This window comes from Oenanthe melanoleuca, chromosome 2 (genome assembly GCF_029582105.1).
Source record: "Oenanthe melanoleuca isolate GR-GAL-2019-014 chromosome 2, OMel1.0, whole genome shotgun sequence".
Classification (NCBI taxonomy): domain Eukaryota; kingdom Metazoa; phylum Chordata; class Aves; order Passeriformes; family Muscicapidae; genus Oenanthe; species Oenanthe melanoleuca.
This window is the reverse complement of record NC_079335.1, coordinates 90,527,962-90,539,650: the sequence shown is the minus strand read 5'-3', so window position 1 is coordinate 90,539,650 and position 11,689 is coordinate 90,527,962. Positions and strand designations below refer to the sequence as shown.

The 11,689-nt window shown below is 41.4% G+C and overlaps 1 protein-coding gene across 1 annotated transcript; it reads right to left on the bottom strand.

Moving 5' to 3' along the window:
- Positions 1-238: 238 nt before the first annotated feature.
- MRS2 (magnesium transporter MRS2) lies at positions 239-11,689 on the bottom strand. The gene is made up of 11 exons (XM_056483872.1): positions 11,438-11,689; positions 11,176-11,249; positions 9,626-9,662; positions 8,967-9,079; positions 8,356-8,529; positions 7,569-7,699; positions 6,774-6,890; positions 3,993-4,145; positions 2,776-2,893; positions 1,903-2,016; positions 239-933 (listed from the first exon to the last, which is right to left on the bottom strand). Exons 1-11 carry the CDS (start codon positions 11,634-11,636, stop codon positions 823-825), a joined length of 1,341 nt encoding a protein of 446 aa, XP_056339847.1. The 5' UTR covers positions 11,637-11,689; the 3' UTR covers positions 239-822.

The following is an 11,689-nucleotide window of genomic DNA, read 5'->3' as shown; positions in this document are numbered from 1 at the left end:
GTCTTGGAGGGAAGAGAGAAAACAGAGCCCACCTTAAGAAAAACCATCTGTTGATTTTTACTAGAATTTGAATTATGGAAACACAAGGAGTTGTTAAACTGCAGCTGTATCAATGTGTGTTGAAATAATGTCAGATGGAAAACACAAGTGGGCATTATGCATAGGCCTGCTTGCCCCATTCCCAGAACTGCTGTTTTGGGCCAAAATTAATTGTTAAGGAATATACAAGATTAGCAGCTACAATTCAAAGCCTTTTATTGCTCCTTTTTTCTCACTGCTGCCAATCTAGAAGTCATGCTTCACAAGAGATGAATGTATGCTTTTTGCTTTGGAAAACCTGTTCTCTGCAATTAAATAGGGTCTAAAAAAGCCATTCAAGAAGCCACTCTTGGGGTGGATTGATTTTTCTTTGAAGTCAGATTCCTAAATCTGCAGTTCAGAACCAGAATTATTGATCAGTGCTGACCGCTGTCCTTCTTTAAGCCAAAAATTCTGTTCTCTGTAAGAAAGGTCATTAAGCGAAGCAGTATTTGACAGAAACACTAAAAATGAGAATGCCCAAAAAGTACATGTATGTGATACAGAAAACTAAAGGCACATACACGGGCTGGAGGTGAAACTACTGTAGAAAGCATTTTTTTATCTTCCCTTGTGTTTCTCTCCTTATGTGCGTGAGCATTAAAAATTTCATTGTATGTTTTTGGCACAAAATATATATATTAAATTAGCAAGTTTAGAAATTTTTTTCAGTAAAGAACAAATATAAGGAAAGTGTCCAAAGTCCACCCTGTAACAACAAAAGTCTCTTCATTCCCGCTGTTCCTACTGGTTTGTTAATGTGCTTCTGCTCAGCCCAAATGTTTCTCCTTTCAGGCTGGTCTTTATCTCCACTCTTCCAGCTGCTGGTTGGGATTTTTTCAAAACTGCAGGAACCTAGGCAAGAAACAAAATAGGCTGTGATTACATGAGAAGCTTCTCTACATGTGGTAGAAGGAAATAAGACTCCACAGAGGCCTGAACCCCGATTTTGCTCCCCTTATTTTCAAAACAGTGTCTTTGGCTTCTCCCTCCCTAATACCTTCCAGTATCTTTCTCTAAGTCAGTCAGTATGTGCTGGACTTGGTTTTGAGCTACACTACAGGATTTTCTAGTTAATTGTAGCCATAGCCAACAATCCACAACTACCTCCAGCTACCTCTTAATAGCAAAAGAGGAGAGGGAAGAAGGGGAATTTATCTGACCCTCCTTTTGTCACTTGTAGCAACTTAACTTTTGACTCTACTGGTATGTCTGCTGTATTACAGTGCAGAGATGAGGTAGACAATATTGTTCCACCAAGTCCTGAAAAGGGATAGTGAATAGGGAAAACGACCAATACATGCTAATTTGAACATGGTCTCTTTGGCAATCTTCCCACAGCTCAGTCCTATCAATGACAAAGATAACTGCTGTGCATGTGAGCAACTATTAGAAACTTCAGACTAAGTCAGGACATCACAACTATGGCATTGTTCTCCAGAGAGAAGTTACAGCTAGCACTTGTCCTCATCATCCTTTTAACACTGCTTACTCTTTTACAAGACAGGGACTACAGAAGCAGAGTTAGTATGTGGGTGGGAAGATGAGGACTGCTTCTACTATTAGCCTCAGCTTTCCCTGGGCTTCCAGGTGAAAGTAAATACAGCATTTCTCATGGAATAGCCTGCAGCTTCACTTCTGCCCAGGGCTGGGGCTCTCCACCTCCTTCAATCCAGCTAGGGAGCACCTTCTCTGCTGTGGCACAGCCCCTGAGCTGAATTCTGCCATGCTCTGGCCTACCCCTCTAAGCCACCTTACTTTCTGCCTCAGGGATGGACTGCACAGGCAGAGTGTGAGGCAGAAGCCCCAGCTGGCCATACGTACGTGAGGAGGCAGCGGAGGATCCAGGTGCCGCCCAAGGAAGGAAAGCAAGCGCCGCCAGATGAGACCACTGCCCAGAAACATAATCCCTGTCACCAACCAAAATATCCTGGGGTCCTACAAACAGAACACTCCATTAGGCATCCAACTACCTCTCCAGAAAAGGGATTACCCAAAGATAATCTCTCACTCCCCACCAGTGTTTTCTTCCTTTATGGAAGCAGTAAACTCTTCATCATCAACAGCCAAGCCCTCCCTTGGGAAAAGGGCTATTTCACAGCAAAGCATTTTATTTAGGATCACTGTACTGTATTCTGTTACTGTTCCATGAAGTTTTCCTTCCTTCATTGGGAAATTGGAAAATTCAACCCTTATATTTAACTGATTTGAAAAGGAAGAAGTCTTTGCTTTGTTTGCTGGTTTGTTTTAAAGGCAGCATGTGCAGTTTTAAAGCTGTAGCCCCCTAGCCTGTACTCCTTCCTCTCCAGTTTAGGTATAAACAATTACTGACAGTAGAGTACTTTCTCTGATGTGCTGGAAATGCCCTGGCTGCTTGACAGATACCCTTGTATCTGGAAGACAAAGCTTCTTGTCAAAATAGATGATCATTAAAGAAACTTCAATACTACTTTATAATCAACTAGTTATGCAACCAAAAATCTGTCTCCCCATTTTTTTTCCATGGACATGACACAGAAAAAAAGCTGCAATACTGTGCAGTTTGCCATGCAGTAATTTGCTTACAAAAGAAGTGACTGAATGAACACATGAATCCCTGGAGCTTTGTCTATGGAAAGAGTGAAGTTGAACCAAATATGAAGTAAGCTGTAAGAGTAGGACCCACATTTTATGATAAATGCAGGACTTGTTTCTTACCTCTTCAAGAGACGACTCCAAGTTCATACCAAATGCAACTCCTATGAGTCCAAAGAGAGAGACAGAGAACGTCCCCATAGTCAGCTGCAAGTTCAGCCTCATCATCACATTACGGTGGCTAAAGAAGGGAGAAACATCTGTAAGGGGAACCCAAAAATTTATTTGCTGCCTAAATTCTTAAAATTCCATATAGCATGCACTAAAAACAAATAGTGAAAGAGAGGATGTCATGCTGAAATTAGGTAACCCAGATGCAAAGATCATGAAACAACCATACAAAGAGACTACTGATTTGACATTGCTACATCTGGACACCTCTAAAGACTGCAGGTTCTGCTTAACCATCATCAGACTTTCCAGCATTGCTCACTTCTCAGAGCTGTATATACAGAGTAACAGAAAATTTCTGCTGAAATTTGTGACCTCTCACCACCATCTGGCTGGAATTTCTTATGTCTGTATTCACAACAGACAAAAATGTATTGTTACATTGCAAAGTAATACATTGTACAAGAAAAAAAAATGGACTTGCTAAATGCTGCAGACTACAAACTCCAATCCTTTTGGGTGAATTCCATATTCAAGTCTTCTACAAAAAGATTTTTGTGGTTTCCTGATATGGCATCCACTACGTGCTTCTACAGATAACTCCTCAGTGTAGAGGAGAAAGAATATTGAACACCAATCTGGCACATTCTTGCAAATGCAAGCTACAACTGTTTTTCAGTAAGAAATCTGACTAGAAGTGAAAAATGTAGCATACAGAGAGAAAGAAAACTTGCTCACAAGTTATTAATTTTTGTACCACTCTAGAGAGTAATAGTTTAACTTGTAATGGAAACCTGAGTAGCCTAGCCAGACTCTGGCTACTAATCTTTTCTGAACAGAATTTTAATATGCCTCCCAATTTGCAGATATTTCCTATATTGAATAGCTCCCCTGAAGAGTTTAGGAGAAGCTGGGTTTCTCTGCTAGGGAAGACTGATTCCTAGCTACAGACATACATACTAATTACACACACTAATTAGGCTATCTTCTTGCTTTGCTTTATCCAGTTTCATGATTAGAAAAGAGCAATGCAGCTGTGACTACAAGTCCATTGAACCCTCACTTAGACAGAATTCTCCAACTTTCCTTGTAATAAGATTTGAAAAAGTCTAGGCCAAGAAAGTCTAAATTCCAGTCAGTTTTTGGTAATCTAACAAGTGGTAGCTAACCTGTCCAAGTTGATAAAGATGATGCTTTCTGAGTCGTCAATCAGTACTCTGAGTTCACGAGCATCATTTAAAAGATCTTCTGCTTGTCTGTAATAATTCTCCAACAGCAGCTCCATTTCCTCTGCATGGTCAATCCCAGACATACTCTCCTCACTGTGAGCAACAATTTATATTTTCCTGGTTAGCTACATATTGTATAGAAGTATATTACTGATGTGTTAAGGTACATAAGAGTTGTGGGGAACAAGAGTGCTGTTAGACACTGCACAACAAAATCCAACCTTTTGGTGAGGAACTTCCATCAGTTCCAACAGCAGAACATAAAAGAAATACTTTTCTATTTATCAGCACCTCAGCATAGGCTGTCAATTATTTTAAGTAGCAAAGTTAACATTTGATATGCTCAAAGTACGCACACCACCACAAATCTTAAGTTTCTCAGATATTACAAGGTCTAAAAGTTACAAAAAATTTATATTATATATTATTATTATTAAGTTATTATAAAATGCTAACTATTTTGATCGATTAACTTTTTGGTGCCCTCAAGTGGTGAGAGCTGGTAACAGTGCAGTCAAAAATTCCCAACAATAAAACAACAAAAAGTCAATACACAAACAACTACACAGTAATGGAGATGGTTTAGGGTATATTAAAATGGTTTAGCAGCAAAGCATGTGAGCTATACACAACAATTTTTGTAAAACATTTTTCAATCCAGAATCAGCCAAAGAGTGACCATCTTAATGAAAGATGCTCCTCTCTTAAATGAAGTCTGAGAGACTTTAATCTTACTTCAGAATGCTACTGCTGGTGCATTAGCCTTCCTCTGAAACACATTTCTGGCATTGTACAGATGAAACTGAGGCACTTGAGGTCCACAAGAGCTTGGCAACTAAGCAGCAAAGCCAGGAAAATTGTTCATAATTTTTGTTTTTTGGTATGATCTCATTTCTCTAGAGAGACTGAATTTTTTAATGAATCTCCTCCTGGCATTACTGACTGCTAAATGAACATCTCTGATATGGTCTTCCACGAAAATAAGTGGTATGTCTTCCAAATCAACTCATGTAAGCTCCCCGAGGACCTTTAACAGAGTACCTGTTTCTCTCTTCTGGGGCAGAAACTGAGTTAGACAATCTGATTTGAAAGCCCTTCAGACCTTGAGGTTTTCACTGCATGGAGATGAGAGGAGTTACAGAGTTGGATGTCTTAGAGCTCTATCTGCAGTATTACAGATTCAGCTCAAGGTCATACTTGATGAATATCTTTATGTTTACATCAGCTCCTCTGGGAATATACAAAAAAGAGAGAGCCAAAAAGAAATGAAAGTAACTGCCACTGGATGTGCTTTCATCAGCCTCCATCTGCCTCATGACTCTTCCACATTCTGACATTCCTTCACACAGAGCTTAGAGATCTGCCTCATCTCTCCGAGCTAAGCTCACCATTCTGCTGCAAAAGATTTCCAATGGCACCTATCTGCCTAAGTGGGCTCCTCCACATCCTTTCAGGATTCCCAAGCTCATCCAACATCACCTCTCAGTGCATCAATCCTGGATCAGAAAAGAGCTGCTCACACACAGCCAATGTGCCTGCAAATGTGTTGTCATGGCTTGCGCTCCCTGGTGTGCCCTGTGCACAGACTGCCTCACTGCATCCTGCAGCACAGCTCTTCACACAACCTCTCCTACCCCTGTGCAATGGTGTCTGAAAGAAGGGATGCCTGTGGCTTTCTCTTGACATGAGTGTAAGGTGACACTGGGATCTTTCCTAGATCCCCTACACACTGTCTACCGTGAGGCAACAAAAGGCTTTGCCAGGAGACTGTATTAAGTCTAAAGGAAGGCTGTGAGCAAAATCAGGAAAAAGATCAGCTGCTGACTCGGGAGCAGCTGGAATTTAGAGCTACATCTGATACTGCTCCAGAAGATGCCTTAGAAATGCAAACTATGTCCCACTTCTGGAACATTGAGTTCCTGCTGCACATTTAGATTAAGCTCTGCAGGGCAAGACTTCAAACCCACACTACCATGTGAACAGCATTAATATGTACATGCAATGCAATTAGACAAAAGTCATCATCACAAAGTACCCTGGAAGGTAACTTCTGTTATCTGCTTATATATAAATACATCTTTATGCCCAAGATTCAAATACAATTCAGCCCCAAAATATATTTGGAAATTGTATACACCATCTGTCAGGTATTTTCAGTTTTTATTAAAGTGTCCAGTGCAGCTGTTGCTGCATGCTCTCCTTCACCAGAACCCCATGTGTTTCTGCACATACATTTCCTGGAATGCTGTTCTTCAGGTGCCCAAGATTGCTCCAAGGCCTTTTTCCTTCAGGTTCTGCTGGTGAGCAAAAACCTAGGGGCAAGGCATTCAGAACACTTATAGTAAAGGAAGTGTGGAGTCTGACCTATTTAAGACAAGCTTTAAAACCTCCCTCTGGTTTTTATTTTGGTGAAACTGAGGAAAATGCTCCCAGAATGTGTTGAAAAACAGTATTTGCTTTTTCTGCTATCCTGATGCCATCCCACCACACACTAGATGAGCTGGCCTGTTACGTCAAGAACTCTTTGTAACTGTGTAACAATGGAGTTCCTCTCCAAAATGGCAACTACAATGTTTTCTGAAGTAGCAAGCATTAGGGTTAAAAAAATATTGGAAAGACTTCTTTCTGGTTTTTAGCAGTAAACATCTAGATTAGTGTTCAAGTTCTCCTCAAACAAAATACACTGTCAAAAAAATATATATGGTTTCCAAATATACATACAATACTTGTGGATCAGTCCATTTAGATAGACAAAGTTCTTCTATTACTTCTTCGTCATCTAAGATCTCCAGAATCGTTTCTTTGAAAACTTTAAGATCTGTTTCCAGTTCTGACAAGCTAAAGGAAGAAGAGGCAAAAGGTCAAGTAATTCCCCAGTGTCACCAGTGCCCAAAGGTAATCTCTACATGAAGTCTGCCAGCCAGCAGCCCTGCCAGAGAAGTGGCCAGGGAAGACTTCCTTGCAGGGCTGTAAAAGCTCCTTCAAAACATGCTCTACAAGGCACATGCTTAGCTGTGGCAGTGATCTGTCTGGGACCAGTGAGGTACAGACACACACTAGAAGGCATCCAGATGTATTTCTGGGTGTATCTGTAACCCAGAAAAAACAAACACTCCTTGAGCATGCAGCAAGCCCACGTTTGCATTGCCATATGAGGGAGGCCAATACAGGAAGCTAGCAATGTACCAGTAACCTCAAAGCACAGATTTCCATAGATTTACGAAGGTTTGCATAAAGGGAAACATTTCCACACTGTCTGATTCTCTTGGGTATTGTTTTGTTTTGTCATATGCTATTTAAGAAGCATGACAGTATTTCTGACGATTCAGAATTTCTTTCCCTTTTCCCCCATATCTAGGCAATTTGTAGTCTGATTTTTCCATTTCCAAGTAAGATGCACAACCCAGCATTACAGTAATCTAAGAAATTAATATCAGATGCCATTTTTCTAACACTTTAAGGCATGCCATTTTCTATAGTCATCTTCTAGCGTCTTCACAGCTTATTCTTAGTTACCTCTTGCCATTTTGCAGAAGAATGTGTAGTTTACTCCTATCCACAGATAAAAGCTTGGGATCCACTAGGGCTTCCAGTGTCTCAAGGATCTGAGGCTGCAAAGTGTTAAGTCTTCCCTGCAGTTTGCTGATCTAGATAACAACATGATCCTTCATAAGAATTAAAATAATTCATTTAGAATGATTTGGGCAACTGACTCCTGTCTCTCAACACAGAATTCACAGTAATAGGTAGTTAACACAACCTGCTTTCCAATGCCTGGGAAATACTTCCTATATGGATACCCCATAAGCACAAAGCCAGTGCACAATACAGTATTTTAAAAAAGTGAACTGAAACCCAGTGACAACCACACCAATAAGGCTCATAAAGCTAAAACAGTATTGTTGATAAATGTTATGCTGGACATAGAAACCACAGATATCTAATGATAGCTAGAAATCTTATCTGACTCCTGCTCAAGAGGCCAGAACATCAGCACTTTTGTGTGATTTTCATTCAGCTACAGCATGTCTCTTGAAAAGAATTCTGACTTGTTTTTTAATTATCCAAATGGTGGTGAAGCCATCATATCCAAATAGCACTTTATTGGAAAGGGAATGAAAACACACATACACACAAAACCATAAGAACTAAAGAAACAAGGGTCAAAACAAAAAAGGTGCAGAATACATTTAAAAATATGTATGTGTAAATATTAACACAAGACTAAAGTCATACTGTCCTCTCTGTCTGGCAAGAACTTCCCAAACATTCAATAAATAAAAAAAAAAAAGAGATAGCTCACCCAGTACTGCAGGATTGCTTCTATGGCTCGGAATTCAAAGGGCAGGGAATATGTGACTAGTTGACCTTCCCCAGCCAGCTGAGATGCTAGTTCATTGAGGAGCCAGTGTTCCAGACTTAAATTACGATAATCTAGTATCAGAAGAAACTCTGGTGTTATGACAGCCTTCAAGAACTGAAAAAGACAGTACATGTAAGGAGTCTGAAAAAAAAATCTCTGAAGATTTCTCATAACTCTGTAGCACGTTTGATAACCTGGGTTTTGACAAAACCAATCTCCAAATGTAATTTCAGGTAGGAAAATAAGAAAAACTCGTGCTAATTGCAAAGAGGCTCAGACAAAGCACTGCACCAGGAACTGAGAAGAGGCTCCTCACAAGCCTTTACTTCTGTGACAATGTTCGTAATATTTCTCCTGTGTTCAACCAGGAAAATGGTCACAAATATGTACAGTTGGTGAACTCACACTCTGCTTTGGAGTTAGGCACAGCTCCAAAGAAACATTTACTGCTGGACTGCATGTCACAGAAAGCTGCTGTTTTCTTGCTGTGCAAGAAAATCCAAGTGCAAGGATGAGACAGGGTTAACATTCAGATACAGGGAAACCATTACCTCCATTCTCATGATGATCCTGTTGTTCCTGGTTGCAATGCTCATCACATGCTGAAATCTTAGATCTCGAGCTTGAAGACCCAACTCCTGGTACAATTCTGTTTTCTTCTTTTCTATCATGAAAATGTTTTTAGATGAAAATATTTAGAGGACAAGCATGTATGTTCTGAAATTACATCCTAGTATGTTACCAAGTCCCACAATAAAACAATCCAACTATTCTTAAAGGTTTTGCTCCCACTGACTCCTCAATCTAAGTCATTTTCTACAAAATTTAAAAGACTGTATCTTGAATGGAAAAATTCTAGATATAAGTGAAAAAGTTGGCCATGACAATTAATTTCACATCAGAAACAAGTGACTCCTTTGAAAAAGCAAATGTAACCCTCCATGGACAGACAAGGCAGGAAAAGTAGCATGTTGGTCAAAAAGAAAAGGCAAAACAAAAATTACCTTCCTGTGAGAGACAGTAACACATTATTTTGAAAATATTACTTAAAAATGTACAAAAACTGTAACAATAAAAATGCTATGAAGACCCAATGGAAGGCAGCAAAACAGAAGAAATTTTAACCATGTAGATCTCCAATTGGGCTTTTCTTTATTGGACAAGGAAAAAACTCAAACAAACCCCAAACAAAACTACAATGGAAACTTACCAAAATAGGTAGTATTTCCCTTCTTGTCAAACTTCATCTGGAGGAATGGGAAAAAAAACAAAGTATTTTTTTCACAGAACCACTATAAAACAAGAATTAAATTTCTAAAATTAGTTGCACTTCCCTAGAAGCCAAATAAAAAACACATTATGAAGAGAAAGCAACTTTTATGCTCTCTATTCACAATAAAGCAAATAACTGCATGAAATGGCCACATTTCACTGTGTTAGTGACCAGCACCATCTGCGTGGCCGTGAGCCTACACAAACCTTGTTAAGGTGATTTACAGAGGATCAGACTTAGAATACACTATTTCTGATGGAAGAGACCTACAATGATCACAGTCCAGCTGCTTGACCAGTTCAGGGCTGATCAAAAGTTAAAGCCTGATAATAAGGATGATGCTGTCCAAATGCCTCAAATGCTGACAGGCTTGGGATATCAATCACCTCTTCAGGAAGCCTGTTCCAGAGTTTGACTACCCTCTTGGTAGAGAATTGCTCCCTAATTCTCCAGTCTAAACCTCCCCTGGCACAGCTTTGAGCTATTTCCATACATATTATCACTGGATCTCACAGAGAGGAGATCAGCAGGGCATCTTACATCTGGGATTAAAAATTCAGCTATTTGCTCTGAAACACTCTGAAAAATTTACAAATAAAACTTAAAAAGAGTACCATGGATTGTACTGTTAGGCTTTGTGCCCACATCAAGTACTGCAAAGACACATTATTTAGCTTGTAGCCTGCACCTAAATACTTCTTGTCTTAGCATCTGTCATTCATATTATTCATTTAATGCTTGTATTTCCTAGTAAAATTGTTTTCTTGGAGAGACTGCCATGTCTGGATTAATCATAAATAAACCATGTACTTAATTCAACATTATTAACTTTTAAACTGACTTTCAGTGAATTAAGTCTACCTGAGCATGCATTCCAGTAGGTTACAGCAGTGGAGGTTACATGGCACCTTGTTGCAGAATGACTGCTTTTCATTATCCACAAGGAGACCACACCTTCATTCACTGGAACTAATAATGTGATTTTTCATAATATATATATTTAAAAGAAAAATATAATGTGAAAACCAAGCAGCTTGCAAACAGCTTTCAGTCTCCTTTAAAAGACAACATAGAAAGAGCTTGTTTTTTACCAAATCCTATGTTTGCTTAGAAATGCAGCTATCAAGACAGAGGATTGGTATTTCTAAAAGGTGTTAGCAAGCCTTGATAAAGTTAAAAAGAAACTTCTGACTGCAGCAATTCCAAGGGTTGACTTGCCTTCACAATTAGAGCCAGAGAACTTTCCAGCAGACGCTGGGCCTTTGAAAAGTATCTTCATCAACATTATGTGCTTTAAATGGTCCTCGTATCAGAGTAACTCAAAGCAACAATTTAGAACTAGGGACGTTCTCCGAGACACAAATCCATCTGTTTTTATGACGCCTTAAGATTAAAAGCCAACCAGCCAGTCAACCAGCCAACAGGGAAAAAGCACCATCACCTCGCCCCAGCTGCCCTCCCTGGCGGAAATGCCGGCAGGCACTTACCACGGCAAACACAGGAGACACGCTGGCTAGGGTGGCTTGCGAGGTCTCGGTGGGGGCATGTAGGTAAAATCTACCTGCGGGGAGAGAACACAGCTCTACTTCCAGCTCACCGCCCTGGGCCTGAGCTGCGCGGCGCTCCGCTCTCGGGCTCCGGCACACGTCAGGAAGCGCCGCTCACGACAAGGCCGCGACGAGCCCGACACCGCCCGGCCCGGCCCGGCCTCTCCCCGCCCGGCTCTCCCGGGCCCTGCGCGCCGCTCACCGGCCCAGCGCAGCCCTCGGGCGCCCGGCGGCAGCGCCGCCACAGCCGCGGCCCGGCGCCAGGCGCGGCCCGGCGGCAGCCCCGGGGCGGCCCTCGGGCGGGAGCCGCCGCCCGCCGCGCCCGCCCAGCCGCGGGCCGCGCAGCAGCCGCAGCCGCCGCCGCCCAGGGCGCGGGGCAGCAGCGCGGCCCGGCGCAGCATCGACCCGCTCGGCCCGGCCCGGCACCGCTCCGGCGCGCTGAGGGCGAGGGGGG

Excerpts from the sequence above, each read along its gene's own strand:
- MRS2 (XM_056483872.1), bottom strand. The coding sequence starts at position 11,636 with ATGCTGCGCCGGGCCGCGCTGCTGCCCCGCGCCCTGGGCGGCGGCGGC. Across the intron at positions 9,080-9,625 it reads GGGAAATACTACCTATTTTG|AAAAGAAGAAAACAGAATTG; the intron begins GTAAGTTTCCAT and ends TTTTCATGATAG. Across the intron at positions 6,891-7,568 it reads CTTCTGCAAAATGGCAAGAG|CTTGTCAGAACTGGAAACAG; the intron begins GTAACTAAGAAT and ends TTCTTCCTTTAG.